Source organism: Necator americanus, chromosome IV, assembly GCF_031761385.1.
Source record: "Necator americanus strain Aroian chromosome IV, whole genome shotgun sequence".
In the NCBI taxonomy this organism is placed as follows: Eukaryota; Metazoa; Nematoda; class Chromadorea; order Rhabditida; family Ancylostomatidae; genus Necator; species Necator americanus.
The window spans coordinates 7,383,727-7,403,868 of record NC_087374.1 but is presented as its reverse complement, the minus strand read 5'-3'; the positions used below and the strand labels follow the sequence as shown (position 1 = coordinate 7,403,868).

The 20,142-nt window shown below is 37.5% G+C and overlaps 1 protein-coding gene across 1 annotated transcript; it reads left to right on the top strand.

The window, feature by feature from the left end:
* Nucleotides 1-242: 242 nt before the first annotated feature.
* Nucleotides 243-611, top strand: RB195_000590 (uncharacterized protein; the record flags this gene model as incomplete). Its single annotated transcript, XM_064197016.1, has 1 exon — nucleotides 243-611. One exon carries the CDS (start codon nucleotides 243-245, stop codon nucleotides 609-611), a length of 369 nt encoding a protein of 122 aa, XP_064052897.1.
* Between the last annotated feature and the right edge of the window lie 19,531 nt (nucleotides 612-20,142).

The window sequence follows — 20,142 nt, the reverse complement described above, 5'->3', positions numbered from 1 at the left end:
ACTCGCTGCTAATCGTTTTTCTGCTCCACCATGTCGTTGGAACCCCACTTCCTCTCGTCATGTCTCGGCATTCCTCCTTCGGAAATATTAAAATTTTAAGCAGTGGAATACCAGCAAAGCGAGAGCAGCGTGGCGCAGTGGAAGCGTGCTGGGCCCATAACCCAGAGGTCGGTGGATCGAAACCACTCGCTGCTAATCGTTTTTCTGTCCTCCATGTCGTTGGACAGCCCCCTTAGTTCATCATGGCATGTATCTCTGCGTCCTCCTTCGGAAATATTAACATTTTAAGCAGTGGAATACCAGCAAAGCGAGAGCAGCGTGGCGCAGTGGAAGCGTGCTGGGCCCATAACCCAGAGGTCGGTGGATCGAAACCACTCGCTGCTAATCGTTTTTCTGCTCCACCATGTCGTTGGACTGCTTCCTTAGTTAATCATTGTATCTCTGCGTCCTCCTTCGGAAATACTAAAATTTTAAGCAGTGGAATACCAGCAAAGCGAGAGCAGCGTGGCGCAGTGGAAGCGTGCTGGGCCCATAACCCAGAGGTCGGTGGATCGAAACCACTCGCTGCTAATCGTTTTTCTGTCCTCCATGTCGTTGGACTGCTTCCTTAGTTAATCATGTATCTCTGACTCCTCCTTCGGAAATATTAAAATTTTAAGCAGTGGAATACCAGCAAAGCGAGAGCAGCGTGGCGCAGTGGAAGCGTGCTGGGCCCATAACCCAGAGGTCGGTGGATCGAAACCACTCGCTGCTAATCGTTTTTCTGTCCTCCATGTCGTTGGATAACCCCCTTAATTCATCTTGGCATGTCTGCGTCCTCCTTCGGAAATATTAAAATTTTAAGCAGTGGAATACCAGCAAAGCGAGAGCAGCGTGGCGCAGTGGAAGCGTGCTGGGCCCATAACCCAGAGGTCGGTGGATCGAAACCACTCGCTGCTAATCGTTTTTCTGTCCTCCATGTCGTTGGACTACCCCCTTATTTAATCATGGTATGTCTGCATCCTCCTTCGGAAATATTAAAATTTTAAGCAGTGGAATACCAGCAAAGCGAGAGCAGCGTGGCGCAGTGGAAGCGTGCTGGGCCCATAACCCAGAGGTCGGTGGATCGAAACCACTCGCTGCTAATCGTTTTTCTGTCCTCCATGTCGTTGGATAACTGCTTCCTTAGTTAATCATTGTATCTCTGCATCCTCCTTCGGAAATATTAAAATTTTAAGCAGTGGAATACCAGCAAAGCGAGAGCAGCGTGGCGCAGTGGAAGCGTGCTGGGCCCATAACCCAGAGGTCGGTGGATCGAAACCACTCGCTGCTAATCGTTTTTCTGTCCTCCATGTCGTTGGACTGCTTCCTTAGTTAATCATTGGATGTCTGGCGTCCTCCTTCGGAAATATTAAAATTTTAAGCAGTGGAATACCAGCAAAGCGAGAGCAGCGTGGCGCAGTGGAAGCGTGCTGGGCCCATAACCCAGAGGTCGGTGGATCGAAACCACTCGCTGCTAATCGTTTTTCTGTCCTCCATGTCGTTGGACTACTCCCTTATTAATCATTGTATCTCTGCATCCTCCTTCGGAAATACTAAAATTTTAAGCAGTGGAATACTAGCAAAGCGAGAGCAGCGTGGCGCAGTGGAAGCGTGCTGGGCCCATAACCCAGAGGTCGGTGGATCGAAACCACTCGCTGCTAATCGTTTTTCTGTCCTCCATGTCGTTGGATAACCCCTTTAATTCATCTTGGCATGTCTGCGTCCTCCTTCGGAAATATTAAAATTTTAAGCAGTGGAATACCAGCAAAGCGAGAGCAGCGTGGCGCAGTGGAAGCGTGCTGGGCCCATAACCCAGAGGTCGGTGGATCGAAACCACTCGCTGCTAATCGTTTTTCTGTCCTCCATGTCGTTGGACTGCTTCCCCTTAGTTAATCATTGTATCTCCGTATCCTCCTTCGGAAATACTAAAATTTTAAGCAGCTGGAATACCAAGGAGCGTGGCCAGTGGAAGCGCTCAAAAGATCACGTTTCATGGCCCTACTTAAAATTAAATTTTGAAGGAGGAACTACTTTTCCAAGATTACCTAAATTCTGAGAAGCAACCAACTGACAGGAACAGAACCAACGATTAGGAGCAGAGGTTTCTTTTTTTTCAAAGTGCATTCTGGAAAAATGCATTCTTCGGTAGCAACTTTCACACACAAAAAAGCAGCACACTGATTCCTTACTTACTTACACACATTCTAAGTTCCAGACAGAAAATAAACATCAAGAGAACAAAAAAAAAGAGAATTTTCAATAGCTTTCCGCCTGTTCCCTACATTTAATGAAAGTGGAGAACCGGCAGAGTGTGATTATGAGGACAGCACCGTCTTTGAAATGTTAATGATTCAAAAGAAAAAAGTGTTACATGCAAAAAAGAGTAAATTTGTGCATCAAATTGGGCTTTATGCAGCGACATAATAGAGGACGAAAATGGATAGCAGCGAGTGGTTTCGATCCAACGACCTCTGGGTTATTTGCCGAGCACGCTAACACTGCGCCAAGCTGCTCTCGCTCCTCTATTATTGCACTACTTAAGATTTTAACATTTCCGAAGGAGGATGCAGAGATACCATGATTAACTAAGGAGGCAGTCCAACGACACGATGGAGCAGAAAAAGGATTAGCAGCGAGTGGTTTCGATCCACCGACCTCTGGGTTATGGGCCCAGCACGCTTCCACTGCGCCACGCTGCTCTCGCCTTGCTGATGTTCCACTGCTTAAAATTTTAAAATTTCCGAAGGAGGATGCAAAGATACCATGATTAACTAAGGAAAGCAGTCCAACGACAAAATGGAGCAGAAAAAAGATTAGCAGCAGTGGTTTCGATCCACCGACCTCTGGGTTATGGGCCCAGCACGCTCCAGTGCGCCCTGCTCTCGCTCACTGATCTGATATTCCACTGTTTAAATCTTAAAAAAAAAAAAACCCATCCCGGAATGCGAATGCGTCTGTTCTTGAGTATAAGATTTACTATTGTCATTATTTTTGGTGAAGATTCACTTGATGAGGTATATGATGTGAAACACTTGAAATACTCCTATTTATTTGACCATGGAGTTTGTTATTTCAAATTTCCTGTAGATTTTCTTCCTTTGAGTTCGTGTCACGTAAAATACGTATATTAGACAGTAGTAAAAATAGTTTTATTTTGAGATTTATGCCAAATTTATCGAATAGACCTATTTTTATTAGTAACGAGACTCAGGTAACGTTCCAATCGTACATCAGAAAATAACTCGTGGAACTGTTTACCGCGGGTTCTGTCATTCAATTTCGACGTCAAAAATCAATTCCTCACAAAAAGGACTTGGACCATGAATCGTTGCCAATCGCAAAACTTTTTTTTCTTAGAAATGGTAACTTAGCATAAAGTAAAATTGATGACGAATTGTGACTGGGTAGTGATCCGAAATGTTATGGATTTTCTGAAAATTTTATCCGCTTTTCTCGACTATTCTGTGCTACATACTCGTTTAGATTCCTAGTTTACCTACGTGTTCTTTACTTCAAAGGGAGAACTAACAAAAATTGTTCCACAAAATTGATGTTCGGATCTCCAGGTCCTCTCTTGTTGAAACCTCGACATTGTGAAGTGGATTTATCTTTTCTTGTTGTATCAACGAAGTTTCTGTTGAACTTTTCTGTAGCCTGACTTCTCGATAACCTCCATCGGTAGTCGCTGAGACTAGTCGGTTTATTTTCCGTTTGGAGGTCTTGTGTGGTGGACTTAGAACGTTATGGATACTTGCCAAGGAGAGCGGAAGGGTTTATTGGAAGATCCATAGCATCAAAATTTTGCAACCATCTTCAAGCCTTTGATAAAGACGAGGTTGTCGAAAAAGATAAGTTTCCATCAAAACCTCGTCAGGGCAAAAAGATAACGTAAATTGATATTTGAAATCTCTCCACGAGTAGATAAGTGTATATCAGTAATTTATGAGTAGGATTTCACAAAGTAGAGTGTACACGTTCAATTTCCCCTAGTAATCAAAAAAGAGACAAGCGTTTGAAACCTTATGTGATCCCATGTCCCGAACGATGCAACTTACTATGCGTTAGAACGCTGGTAACTCCGTCACCGTCCGACATCCGCTATTCAACTAATGTAAACCAAATAGATAGCAGATGCTATCACTCTTGTATAATCGTTGACGATTATATTACCCGTAATAAGATGCATCGTTGGGGAGATAGGATCACGAAGGATGTTTCACACGTTATTTTTTCTGAATTATTAGGAGAAATCGAGCTTGACAGCGCTTATACACGTGAGGTAATCCACCGACCTTTCTCTATTCATGACAGTTTCCGTTTTTATAAACAATTTTGTGATGCGCTACCCTCTACGAATCGCATTCACATTCATATCTTTCGCATAGCAGTGTTAACGCATTTGGTTTACAGGAAGAGCAACAGGTCCGGAACTGCGATTCCGTTTTTCACCTATTTTCCTTGTTTCTGCTTTTTTAGTTCCAAAGGAAATTTTCCATACACCGTTCATGCAGCTTCTGATTAGTGAAGGTGAAACCGGTGCGTTTAGAATTCGACAGGATAAGGATGAAGGAACAAAGTGTCTGACGTTAATAAATTCGCTTGCGATGCGCAAATGCATTCACTTCATTTTGAATGTAATAAATAAACAATAAATCGTAATAATAATCGTTTAATAAAGACGATCAATACAAATCTTGGCTACAGCTCAAGAATATCAATAGCATTCACTTCAATTCAGAATAGAGGCTAGTTAGTTACACGTTCGAAGATCAGGAATGGGTTACTGGCCTGTAAAATGGCTTCCCGAGGATAGCTCATATGCCAAATCAATGTTCTTCTCCTCCCAGACAAGTTTGGCACTAATCTATCGACCCCGGAGGGATGAAAGGCTTGGTTGGCAGTAGGACGGAATTGAACCTCCTGTTGTGCAAATGCAGCGGAAATCTTTACCGACTGCGCCACAGCCACCACTTATAAAAAGCCTTTAGGACCGCACATGGACCTAAATGAGAGAATACAACTAATAATGATTAAATAATACTAATACATAGAAGACGTCTACACTACTGTATCCCTATCGATGCGACAAGTTTGCCAAAGTAACAGACGTACTATTTCAAAATTCTCGTGATTAGAAACCAGGCCATACTTCTGTTTATTTATCTACTTAGTTATCTTCTATTTGTTATTTATTTATTTGTTTGTTTGTTATTAATTAATTAACCTTTTCTCTATTTCTATTTTTATTCTCCATAAATACGAAAAACACTGGAAGAAGCCTAAGATTGTTCCATATTCATCTCTATTTACGCATTTGAAGACGACAAAACAGCCCAAACGTTAGGCTACTAAAGGTTTCATCTAAAAACCTTAAGAAAACCCAAAAAAAAAACCCTAGGCACACCAATGGAAAATATTGACAGACATACTATTTACACTGCCGAAAATTCGCAATCTCTGCGCTGTTTTTCACGATGTTTCCAATAGACACGTGTGCGATGGGACCCTTGTTTAGCTCCATTCCTCGATTGAAAGCTGGTCATCACTCCTAAATGCTCTGCTCAATGATACGTTTGCGCTTACATATGATTATATATAGAAGGCGGCGGTTGAATTGAAAACCCGCATCAATTTGTACGTAATCGCTTACGCAATGTTGCACCATAAATCAAAACGTTCCGATTGGAATGTATTGCGCGAACTGTCGCATCGTTTCAATGGAGCAGTTTTCTTAACGACCTATTGTACATCACAAAGGATACAAATTTTCGATGTTTTTCCATCGGATGCTTCTTGAATCGCACCTCCGAACATAGGAATTACGGAAACCACCATCACTTTCAGAAATTGCATACTTCTCGGTGTATCATTGTCTCTCATTCTTCCCGTAACTTCTAACTATCAGCTACGGAGTCCAGGAAAAAAATCTGGTTAGTAAAAGGATAGTTTTACATTATAATTTTTATGTCTAAATGTTATATTTTATTTGTTTAAATATTTTCATTCGGAAAATTGTTGGAAGGGTGGTGTTTGCGCGTAAAAGCTTCCCCCAATTATTCCTTCAGTTCCATAATTTTCGATAAATTTGATCTTTGTAAAATTTTTCTTAGGGGCCGTAGAGGAAATCGATGAACCGTAGAGAAAATCGAGATGAATTCATTCCTACCAACTTTTACGAAAACGAGAATTGGCGGTACTTGCCTTGATGTGATTGAATTTCGTGCGGAGATTCCAAATATTTTGTACATTATTATATTTTTATTATATTTACGTATTATACTTCATAAAGGCGGGTGTACATAGTGAAGCGGTTAGTGGTTCTGCTTCCTGCACGATCGATCGGAGGTTCGAATCCGCCCTAGTGCTCACCAAGCCTTTCATCCCTCCGGGGTCGATAAATTGGTACCAGACTTGTCTGGGAGGATAAAAACACTGACTTGGGACATCGACTAGCCCCACAAGTCATTGTATGGCCCTAGTTAAAAGTTACACGTTCCCAAACCTCAAATGATTCTGGATTGAAGTGAACGTGGTGGCGAAGGTCCCAAGCGGATTGATCAACGCCAGAAGCTTTATCCTTTATACTCTTATTATATTTTATATTATGAATGATAATTCTTATGTATATGTATATTATATGTATATTGTGTATATGTATATCATATTTTATTTAAATATTTTCATCCGGAAATTGTTGAATCTATTTTGAAGGCTTTTGAAAGTTGGGAGGAATGTGACAGTTGCACTTGTGTACGTTTTTCGAGTCTCACGATTACAGCTCATTATTTGAGCGAATGAATGGAGGTGCGAGGGCAATTAACGCGGTCCGACCTTTGAGTGCGTCAAAAGTCCTCTCAAATGAATTGCTGCCGATAATTCTCGTACACCTCTAGAATGTCATTGTTGTCCTTCTTCACTTCTGTTCAGGACACCCACAGTCAATGTTGTGTTGTGAAGTGTACGTGTTGTGAAGTGAAACGGTAACAAGAGCAGTAAGATTGAATAAAATAGTGAATAAAATAAAATTTTCGCTTTTTAATTTAGCTGATTGTGCTTTTGTCTCAAAATCATCTCAAAATCTCAAATTTCTGGGAAATAAAAGAGAGGATTTTCTTAAGGTTTGCGCTCGCTTAGTTTTCGATTAGTACTTTTCTCTAGTGAATTGGAGTTAGGAAGTAATGTTCCAGAATAACAAAGGAAACGCGAAACACCCCGTACAAATTCAGGATTCAGATCAGGAAGAGACCTTAGAAATTCGTACAGCCTCTGACTGATCAAATCAGTTTTACGCGCTCTCATCTCGTCACCTATGGCGGTGTAAAGAGTTGTTTCGTCGGATAAACCGAATCCTCCACCACCTGGATTTGTAGGTCGTGTTTCGTGGCTTCATTGTTGTTGTTGTTGAATTTATCGCTCGTAAACCTTAAACAAGTCTGATTCGGAATTAAAGTGAACGCGTTGGCGGATCCCACGCGGATTGATCTACGCTAGACACTTTTTTCTTTTTTATTTTCTATTTAAGTATTGACAGTCGGAAAATTCGTGACTTTTCTGGATCTTGCAGAATAAATGACTTTTCTAATTCCATGAACGGCTCCATATACGTACAATGTATTCTTCTACTGGAATAAATCCAGAATCACCATCATTTCCTTTAAACAGGAAACGATCGCACCTTCTTTCTGGCACTATTCCCTGGGTCAAACCGTGCCGCGTTCATTGACGAAACTAAATTCCGAAGTATTTCCCAAAATTTTCAGTAAATTATTTTTTTTCCTCACCAAATCGGTTCTAAAAACAACGAGCAACCAGAGATGGTTCAATACACATTGGTTGTTCAAAGATGTCGACGTTGCGTCCTTGATGGTCCCCCATCCGATTCGTGGAAACATGTGATTAAACGGGTGTGTACGCGCGGCGCGGAGAGCTCGTGGTAGGAGCGATGATGACCTCTGCGTCTTCCGGCCAGGGGCCCGGCTTCGGCGCTCCTCGATTCGTTCTTTACGACTACTATCGCAGAGTAATTTATGATGTTGCCCCCCATATTACTCTAAGATTAATGACGTATGAGCGCCTTTCAAGTGACCGACCATTCTTCCATATAACGAGCTGTTTTTTTGGGAACGATTTATGTGCTTTGTTACAATAAATCTTTGCACGAGGCGGTGAATTGCCTGTTGTGTCATTCAAGCACGAAGCACCTTGGGAAATCTCACTACATCATACATACGTTTTGGTGTAATGTTCCATATGGTGTTTCCCCTCCTCCTCCTCCTCCTCCTCCAAGATTTGAGGCCGACAAGCGTTTTGTGTTTACACAACGAGAAAATGTTCTGTTGAAACCACAGAGTTCAAAGAGAGATGGACACACGAAAAGAAATGGAATATTTTGTTTGATCCGTGTTTTATTCAAAAAAAAATTCTCCAAGTTAGTTTGTTAGAAATTTTTATCCTAAATTAATAATAAAGTTAATTATTGCTAATTAACATAATAATAAAGTTTATTAACCTTACAATCCTACAAAGAACTGTGAAATCTGTGAGAACAATATCCGAAAAAAGTTTTATTTTTTAAATTTCTCATACTTACAAAGTTTTAATATGCTAAATAGAAAAGTAAGTATTATCCTTTTTAAAACACAAATACAGGGTTAAATATTGCAATAATATGTAGAGAATATAATTATATAATAATATAATATGATATAATATAATCACGCAATAATAATAAGGTAAACAATTCGTAATACATCTAAAATAACATAAACATACATAAAATTTATAATATATCCAGGATATACGAAGCAGACAGTCCTGAAATACGTCGAGAACAAGAAAAATGCGAATTTGATTAGTTTGTAAAAAGAAACGCTGTTTACACCAACGGAAAGGGCAAACATCTTGGCATGTTTGGTACGTTTGAAAAGAATGACAAATGTTTGAGCGATTGTATTTTAATGCACGAATTATTTTCCTATCAAAGACGTACACATGAACAATAAAATACATTTTTTCTTGGGAACTTTCAACATCTCCTTGTTTTCGCCATAGAAAAGATTCCACTTTTTTCTCCTTTTAATGTTTCTTTTGCTTTTTCTTGAGAGCAACCCTTACTCCAGTGAATTGAAGAACGAAAACATTCTTTGTCAAATATATCTTTATCTGGATCCAAAGTCATTAGTCAATCACATCAATCAATCAATCACAATCACTTCGCTTTGAATCTATTTTTGATTTGGCACCTTAGTATACAATTAAGAAAATTTTATTTATTTTATTTTATTATTTTATTTTAAATTATTTCGAAGGCTGGAGAGGGGATAGAAAACAAAAAGTAACTTGTTATAACTGCGGATTTCTCCTGACTCTGGATTTTCCCAATCAACAGCTTGTGGGTCGTTATGGTCCCATGAGATGTCGAGTTGGATCTACAATGAGTTTCTCAAAGCCGTCCTGAAGTAACACTGTGTGGATGCATGTCATTTTCAGGAATATACTTCAAAAAATTCATCTTTTTGAAATTTTAAGGATTTTCTTCGGTACATAGTTCTTTCGCTGGACAAGTGCACCTTGGCTTTTACAAAAACGTATTCTAACAAACTTCGAATAAATGATGCAACTAACTCCTAAGAGATCAATCCTTAAAAACACCTGCTTGATTTACTCACAGCGTTATTCTTAAGTAACTCATTGAAGAACATTCCCTGACATTACTCCAGACTTCGCGAATTCTTTGAAAATTCATGACGTTATTTGCGCTATTCTTAGCCGATACGTATGAGCAACGGTTGCGTAACGCAGCCATCTTCGAATAATTTTAAGCTGGGGCAAATCGAAGAGAGTGATCGAGTGATTTATGGAGTATAAATCGTTATTATCGGAGAGCTTACGGTCGAAATAGATAGGAGTTCATCATCGGATCAAATCGGTATGAGATCAAATCCTCTTCTGGCTACAGATACACGCTTACACCGAAATTTATGTACAAGCCTTCTCTGACAATAAATTGGGTTCCTGTTTTAGTAAAGTTTGTGGTTTTTTTTTCGTAAGATTCTCTGACTCAGACAAAGTGTGTTCCATTTTTTTCTTTCTTTTCTGGTGCACCATTGGTGTAAGCGAATAAATAAATAAATAAATCAATAAATAGATAAATAAATAAATAATCGCGGGTGATGTTAGAGTAAAAGATAAAGTGTACGACGGTGATTAATCCGAAAAATGGCTTGGAAAATGCGTCAGGGAGTTTCACTTCAATTCAGAATCGTTTGAGATTCATGAAAGTTACAGTTTAATACCGCTGACTTGAGAGATTCCATGAATCAATTAAATTAGTGTTTTTATCCTCTCGGATAGATCATATACACGGAAAGATTTAGGACCTAGGAGATCAAAGGTACGGTTCGCTCGTCGTGGACCATCGACTGTAGCCCAAAGTATCAATGGTGAATATATTCTACAGAAAACAGGACATTGAAGACGCGTAATGTTTAATAGAAAAATAAATAAATAAATAAATAGAAAAACTTGAAGGTTTAATGTTGCTTTATTGAAGATAGAGAATTTATACAAAGCAATACTGGAGTAGTGCTGAACTCTGAAAATATTATATTTTTACTTGTTTTCTCAGAAATAAATCCACATCTCATGGAATAGATGAGACTCATTTCGGGAACAAAAGTTCACTACAATCACTATGATTTCCATCCCTACAGTAGATACAGACGAATCTTCAGGAAAAATTATTCTTTAAGGCTGAAAGAGAATCCAGCCAGTAGGATTGATCCAGTGATCATCTTCATGTTCTTCCTCATACTGATGTGATCCAGGTCTTGGTGGTCTTCTTGGGCCTTCTCCAGCAGGTCACACTGGAATGAGATATTTTCTCTTTCCAAACTTTTTGTACCTTTACTCCTGGTTGGTTAACTCGATGCGCTACGTTAAGGAACATTTTATGTAGCTAATACCAGAATTTTGAAATGCTATCGTTGACTCATTTATCACTTTTTAGCTTTTAATGTTCCAATACAGTGTTCAATTTTGTTTTTTTTTTCTGAGGAATCAATGTCCTTATACAGTTATGACTGTAGTTAAAAGTTTTTTTCAGTTACGTGTCCCGATGCCGAAAAAAGCACTACCATCCTTTATTTTTTTAACCGGGAAAGATGCTTTTTCTTCGAAATTAAAGTCTAAAAAAAAATAAAAAGTCAAAATTTGTAAAATTGGTTAATGTTACCGATGATGAGGAACAGGTTGTGTTGGTCTCATTGGGCAATGAGTGACGAAGTGCTAAGAACAGTAGTAAATACAAATCAGAATCGTTTCCATATGAGTTGACCTTCTCACTGGCCTCCAGCATTCGTAAATGAGGAAATTGTAAGAGTCATGAGGATCGGTGAGGTAATTTTGTTCAATCTATGGAAACTATTTAGAAAAATCTAAAAAAAAAAACAAATTGAAACTTTTCATAACGATAGAATCTTCCTTTTCTTCTCGTAATTAATCTTTTATTTTTTTCCCGTGAACAGACATTCCATGCCGTACTTTATCTTCATCGCTGATCTGAACAATGTATGGGGAAATTATGAGGGTGATTCGGGAGCCTAAAAATATCCCCAATTTTCGTGAAGATAAAAGAATTTAGCTGCGTGATTCACCGTTGATTAGGTTAGCTTTTAAAGCTCAGAGGAGGAAAAAAAATCCTCTCCTAACTGACTCATCGCCTCATCTGTTGTGGAGAGTCCGTTGAGAATTGATGTGTATTCGCTGTGCACACTCGTCTCGTCCGGATTTCAGACCATTAGTGTGGAAAGAATGATAGGCTGCTCTCTTGTCAGTTACTTGTAATGCGAACACATTAATCACACGTCGAAAAGCTTTTCTCGCAGCAGTTTGTTTAGAAGATGAAACGATATGGTGCAAAGCTAAAAATTATACAGAAAATAGATCTTATCATTTGCAAAAATAGAAGGACCATTTTGTTTTTTTTCCACTTATTTGTACCAAATTATCTTTATTGTTTTATTCATTTGTTTCTTCATTTCTCTTTATTTTTACGCACCAAGTTCTTTCTTGCAGCAGTTACTTGAAAGGATAAAACGATTTGGTGCAAACCCGGAAATTACGTAAGATACAGAAAATAAATAGCATCATTTGCGCATAAAACGAAAAAGACCATCTTGTTTTTTTTTCCATTCACTTATACCAGATTATCTTCGTTTTTTTAATGCACTTTATCTTTCATTTCTCTTAAATTTATCCTCCAAATAGTTTCTCACAGCAGTTAGTTTGAAAGATGAATGCTTGGAAGAAGATCTGGTAGAAACTACTTATTAAGTACGACACAGAAAATAAATAACATCCTTTGCAAAATAAAAGAACCATTTTGTTGTGTTGGTGCAGAACCGGAAATTATTTTCGACACAAAATCACGGAATTATTTGCAAAGGAAAAACCCTTAAAGCGTTTTCAGAGCACTTCTCTAAACCGGGTTTTGCAATATTGGTATCTGTCCATAAATAATTAAGGGTAAGAATGTAGTTCACGAGAGTTAGCCTGATCATGCTCAATTCTTCCCAGTGATACAGAAATAGTCGCGTAAACAGCCCCATGTGATCTTGTCTCTCCAACGATGCAACTAATTACGGGTAATAGAACGATGTGAATCCGCAATATGTCTGCGATTGTGTATGTGCGAGAGAGAGAGAGTTTTCGCTGCATACCTGATTTGTATTAATTGGATTGTGGACGCTGGACGATAACGAAGGTGCCTGCGTTCCAGTAACAGGGATGAGTTGCATCGTTGAGTTGACAAGATCACACAGACCTTTTTCACACGCTCTGGATTCTGGATCGTCAAAAGGAATTGAACGCGATCAGGTGATATTCGTGAGCTGCACCAATGCTTCTATCTATTCGTTTGGAAATAACAAAATCTTTAAAATTCGTGAATGGCCGCCCTCTTTTATAGAGTTCGTTCTTATTCTAACGTAGCATGAAAATAAATTTAATACAGTGGAATCAAAATAAACGGAGCAAAAATAAGGGATTCCCAAAGAATGAGCATTTCGTAACGTGACAGCTGAGGTGATCGAAACAAGTTTCGTGGGAATTTCCCTACGTTCCATAGCTTTACTGCTTACATATTTACTTTTTTCAAATTACTAATCCATTTCTCAAGTATAGAATACTCATATTTTCAATTTATTCTTTCCAGAGCTTGTCCGATTGTTTCTTCTGACCATTAAGCATTCTTTAGGCTAACATTCATTGTTATTACATGAGTGGTGTTTTAGCAGATGAAGTTCCTCTACGTCTATCTTTCTTGGAAATTTGTTTTGTTTCTTGGAAATTGTTCCTCAACGTATCCAAAGTTAAAGATTCTAATTCTGAAGATATTTGTCAACATACTCACTAGAAACTCTTCTATACATCCGACTAAAAGTTTCAATAGTTAGATGTAATTTTATGGATTTGTAAAAATCCAGACCCCTCGTTCTTTCCCTCCGATAGCTTTTTGATCTGCTTTAGGATTGGGCTTAGGCTAAAAGCAAAAATTCCTCTACTTGTACGACAATATAATAATAATAATAATAATAATAATAATATTAATAATAATAATAATAATAATAATAATAATAATAATAATAATAATAATACTAGTAGTAGTAATAGTACTGGCAATAGTAATGATAATAACAACAATAATAATAGTCATAATAATAGTAATGATAATAATAGTAGTAATAACAATAATAATAATAACAACAATATTAGTAATATGACAATAAGCAAATAGCAACAAAAACCAGAAAAGGAGCTGGAAAATCGCCTTTCCATCGCTCAGAACATAATCTTTGTAGATATGACAGTTCTCCGGAGATTTTGTACACAAGTATGAGAGGAAGATCAATTACATACATGTTTCTTTATCAGACTACACAATCGTTATATAACTCTGAGAAATTTGATGACGAATGGGTCCCGTAGATAATGGTAGCGGTGATGATAAGAATAACCGAGCCTAAAGTTCCGTAACGACTTTGTGAAGGGAAACGTCATCCCATGGAAATCTTCGTAGAACTTCTTGAATGTCTTTCAAGAAACTTTAAACAAAAGAAGTTGAATTTTATTTATTCGTTTGTTTATTTGAGAACATCCATAGTTGTTCCGTAAAGCAGAAACAACAAAGAACAGAGCTCACTGAGAATTTCGCCTAAGTTACATGCAGCAAAATTGTCCCTTTTTAGCATGTACTGGAAAAAAGAGGAACAGCAGGTTAAGGATTTAATGGAAACGTTCTTTATTCTTCTTTTGAATGCGATTGAGGGGACTTTACCTAATTGATGCCAGGAAAAACTTCAAAACGACACCTTTGTTGACATTTTGCTCTTAGATGGATTTTTTTTCAACGATAAAATCCCGGTTGTTTCCAGAAAGACATATAGCCTAAGGACAAATGCTTTCACTAACATCCGCTTCTAACACCTTCGTCTTTTTCTTCGAGAAATTTTGTTTATTTCCTTATTTTCGTATGTTTTTCCTTGTTTATATCCTTATTGTCTGTCTATATTCCTATCTATCTCTATACCTTTTTCTTTTCTTTCCTTTCTTTCAAATGGATACGAAGAAAAATATTTTTGTGTGATAACCTTCGCAGAATGTGATTATTCAAGAATGAAATATTTCGAAGCGAAAAAAAATCGTATGGGATGAATGTGGTGCGTGTGTTTTTTTTTCGTCGAGGTGTTAATGTACGATCTGCACTCTTCGCCTCCTCACTCCGGCAAATCCCTCACCATTCTCAGGCCAGGCTGAACAAGGCCGTTGTTGGGAAGGAGACAGCAGCCGTGAGATGAATGGTAGTAATTCAAATAGCAGAGGGCCCCGCGCAAATTTATTGACCTATTCTGTCAAACGGATCAAATTATGCAATGAAATACGAGGCAGTGTAATAATCACCTATGTGTCGAATGATTTATGACAAGCGCCGAATCGCAGCAGCAGGTTAACTCACCGTCCGTCACTCCCATCCGATCGGTTTAGCTTCGCTTCGAGAACTAAGTAGGCCAGATTTAGTAGCTCTGAGCCCATATAAATCCCGTAGATAAGTTGTAAAATTAAGGATTGATTCGTTCGTTTTCATTCGAGACAGTCGTGGAATTCGGCGATTTTGAATAATTGAATACGGTTTCTTCTGGGCAGCTTAAAACTATCACATTAGAAATTATTTCATAAATTATTTATTACTGTCAAGTACTTGTTTTGATTTGTTATTTGTTTATTTCAGTTATTTCATAAACTGAAAAATACACACCATATGGAGAAATGTGGCCAGAAATATAAAAATCAAGAAAATTGTTACCCTTTGAAGCAAAAATACACCACCGTAAGATTATCCTGGGACAACATGATGGGTGAAAAAAATTGGAGAACAGATAATACTGCTTATAACTAGAGATCAAGTGATTTTATGAGGTTTGCACGGTGAACTGAGCTTATCTGACAATAATTCCCGGACAATTTCTAGGATTCACAAGATTTTGAAAGTACAATTGACATTTTTCCACAGCCATCTTGATCTAAACACCCAAAAACTCAGTATATTCGGTTGTTCACATAAAAATTACTCTTCATTTAGATTCCACCAAAATTTTAGAGCTTAAAATCCACTGAAATTCTCCCCTTTCAACTTTTTTTCTCCCTCCTAGAGCCAGAAACTACACTTTTTCTCCTCCTTTACAAAGACAAGTATCCTGAGAAGCTGTTAGGTTTCAGGAAGCGATAAACGGTCTGAAATGTTTCTCTATTAATGGCTGGCTTTTTTTCAGGGTGATTTTACACCGTTTGAGCCACTTTGTGGTTTTACACCTCTATTATAACTTGTAACATCATGAAATTTTTACACCACAGCGTGAAAATAGTAAAAAAAAACCAAAGAGAAACAAAATAGCCAGGAGCTTCAGCGTTATTTTCAAAATTTTCCAAAAATTTTTCTCATCTTTCATCATTTGAGCTGAGTCATCAAATGATTTCATCTGGAACGTCTTCGGTTCAGTACAAATCTCGAAAATTATATTTAAAACATGGGAATATTTTTTATTCAGTTACATAACAAGTGATTCTTTCCCTTTTAATGGAATTACAATCGCCCGGAGGGAACTTTCACTGCGGATTTCCCCATAAAACTCTTGGAATCGTTATGAAGAATAATTTTAGTCAAGAAGAGACATCAAATGTGGATATTATCCATTATTACAGCGCTCATTTTATGATTTTGTAGCATGTAACTCGGATTTTAATGAGATATTTGATTGTTTTCATCTGTTCCGTGTGTTTTCCTACGATTACCGCTGAATCGGTTGACTCAGCTGTAAAACAAGATCCGAACATTTCTAATGATGACTACGAAAAAAAGGGGATCAATCCAAGCCGTACTCTTGGACGAAAACGTTTTGACTTTAACTGGAGATGACACGAGATTCATCATCCGCCGTACGACGACGCATTTACTCCTAGAAAAATACGGGATGTTGATTTTCTTGGTTTTTTTTTCACGGACTGTAGCACTAAGGGCCTGGACAAAATGTTCAGAATTTTGAGGCAGTCCATAAAGCTATAAAAATGAATAATGAATTTAAAAAAGTGAATACGAAAAGTAAAAATGAAATGAGATAATGGAATAAAAATGAATAAAATAGTAAAGTGGACAAAAAGTCGTCGTTTTTTTTAGAAAAGACAATTGCTTTTAATGAATAACATTTTAATAAATAATGAGTAGAAAAGTGAGTATGAAAAGTAAAAATAAAATAAAAATATGAATAAAAATGAATGAAATAATAAAATGGATAGAAAGTTGTTGTTTTTTGTGAAAATAAAAATAAAAATTGAAAAATAAAACAAAAATTAAATAATAAAATAAAGAGGGTAGCTCTTTTCTAGTAGAAGGGAATTTTTTAATCAAGAAAACTTAATGAATAATTAATAAAAATGGTTATGAAAAATAAAAAATAAAATAAAATAAAATGATAAAACAGAAATGAACGGAATAATAAAACAAAAAGAAAGTTGCTCTTCTCTAGGAGAAGGGAATTTTTTAATCAAAAAATTTTAATGAATAATTAATTTAAAAAAGTGATTCTGAAAAATAAAAACAAAATACAATGATAAAACAGAAATGAATGGAATAATGGAATAAATAGAAAGTTGTTCTTTTCTAGGAGAAGGGAATTTTTTAATGAGTGAAAATTTAATGAATAATAAATAAAAACTGGGTATTAAAAATGAAATTAAATGATGAGATAAAAACGAGAATGAAAAAAAAAACGAGAACGAGAATGTGATGAATGTAAAATTGTTGTTTTTTTTTTTTGAAAAAGAAGAAGACAACTGTTTCTTTTCCCCTTTGGAATTATTCGATTTTTCCAGAAGTTGTTAGCTCCCCAGCACTACTACAAACCGTGGCCGTCGGCCGCATCTCCGGCCGACGTCGCTCTCTTTCTCTACTCGTGATGTTGGTCATTTATCTCGAAGCCGCGTGCAAAACTGCTGGCCGCTATTTAGCGTCTCCTGTCGTTGATTTATGTATTTGCGAATATGAAGGGAATCGTCGCCATACATCAAACCTTCCTCAAGTATCCGGCGAACAAAGAAAGAGGATCAAGATGCAGTGCTGAGCGATGCAATTCGATGCAATTCGGCACTTCGGCATCGGCCGCCGCATCCACAGCAGCACAGCAATCCTACCACATCCTGAACACCTTGAACAACGTGGACGGACGTAATGAATCACACATCCGTCTATGTGTTGTAGGAAGAAGAGTGCATATTTCCCGAAAAATTTCCCAAACTTTCTCAAAAGTTGTTCAGCGTTTCGAAAGAAGACAATTAATCATTCTGGACTCTTCATCACCATCCAACTCGGATACATATCAACGCAGGCCGAACGATCCATCATCTCACTGGATCGTATCATCGAACACATTATTCTTATATGGCTCGTCACTTTCAGAAAATACGCTCTCTCACTTCCGAATACTTTATAAATGGGTTCCTGGGACCCTTTTTTCGGGAAAATTCCAGCAAAACTCAAACATGAGCAAAAGCGCTGCTCCACGTTCTTGGATGTTGTATACCGCACACAACCGGGAAATTTCTTACCTTCTAAAATGTTTGGTTTTTTTTCTAAAGAAAAATAAAAAGAGAGATCCTTTGAGTACTTGAGTTTTATAGCTATAGACAGTATCGAGCGATTATTGAGGAATGAGGAGGTCGAAAATTTCGGACAGATTCTTTTATCCTCTCAATATTTTCACGTTTATGTGAAAGCGATTATTAATTACAACAGATTGACCATTTTCATCGTAGTTTTAAAGAAAAAAAGAGGAAAGAAAAAGTAACCCATACATGTTTACGTTCGAAATTGTCCATCCTGCAATGGAAACAAAAAATCCAAAGATCTGAGGCCTAATAACCCGTATCTCAAATATCTGATCTGAAGATCGTCCAGGAAAAACCTCGGATCAATCCACCTTTATCAACTCTCGCCTCTACCGTGTTCCTATGAGGCACATTTTGGAGGATCATGCGTTGCAATTGCTTTTAACATATCGTATTGGAGTTCATTACAGTATACTAATTTTTATATCAGCAAATGTTGTGTGAAAAATTGAGTATTTCAGCAAAATTTAACTTTTGAAATTGGTGAAATTTCGGGAAATAATTGATCACCCCGGATTCTTCCTCTGCCCATTTCTTTTGAGTACACCATCGCCACCGTTTGATGCATCGCTATTTGTTTGTTCAACACGGACAACACCCGTATAAGTGGATTACCGTAATCTCATTACAGAGGATCGTTTCCAAATGGACCTGTGTTAATAAGAAATATCAGATTAAACAAGGCCGGAGCTGTGTACATGCGCACCCTCTCATTACTAATATTAGTTACAATAATTTAGTGATTTAATGTCAATTTAAGAATGCTTCAATTGTAATTATAGTGATTTTACCGGCCTTGTGTTTGCTATGTATGTAGAGTAAAAGATACTATTAAAGTAATAGTTTAATTAATTAGTGAAGTAATTGAATTTTATTTTGAATATTTTATTGATTAATTAGGTCATGTTACTGTGTTCGCCTGTAGTGAAATTTGCTCGAGAAGCTCCAATAAAATCAATGAATTAATGTCAATTTAAGAATGCTTCAATTGTAATTATAGTGGTTTTACCGGAAGTATTCCTGGATTCCTAAAATAAATCGTGCATAGAAATACAGTTTCTGAAAAAAAAGGGCAAAGGTTTTGCCAGCTTACCGTGAAAAAATATTCAACATTCGGAAGCTTCAAGGAAGAAGATCACCTCTGCGGTAGCTTAGAAACCTCTTCATCTGCCGAAAAACTTTAAGAAAAAAACTTTTTCTGTTGAAAGTCTTGTGTATAATAAACATCTGTCCTGGAATACATCTTCGCAATGCTTTACAATACATCTTTACAATCCTTTATTTCTTTAAAATCCTGGGAAAGGTCGTTTCCTTGCTGAAATTTTACAATAATACAATTATTGTTAAACAATTACATTACATTACATTACATTACATTACAATTATTACAATACAATAGTAAACAATTTTATAATTTTTGTAATTTCTGCTTTCTTCAAGCCGTGGTGGTTCTGATTCAACTTTTCTCCGAATCGCTGTTTAACTCTTTTTTTGTGCTGTTTTCCGGACTAGACGAAATATTCCGTAAGTTAGGCGGAACTTTTAAGAATCCCCCTAATACTGTTGAAGGTTACTTCACTTTGCACACAGTGGACGACGAGGAGAACACAACGCACAGCCGCGCTGAGGCTATTCATCATAATCACTCGTAAATATTTGGCAGTGGACGAACGCGCATCCATCATCTAGCAATAAATCACACACTCAACAATATCCCCGAGAAGACACCATCAGCATCGGCATCAGCACACACACACACACACGCACGCACCCACAGTACTGCCCTGCATCGGTTGGGTCGTAGCGAAGTGAAGTTCTCGGACGGATAGTGTGCCAAGATCTCATTTCCTCCGCGGTCGCAGCACAGCTGTAAGCGCCCTGAAAACATTCGAAATGTCGGGACGA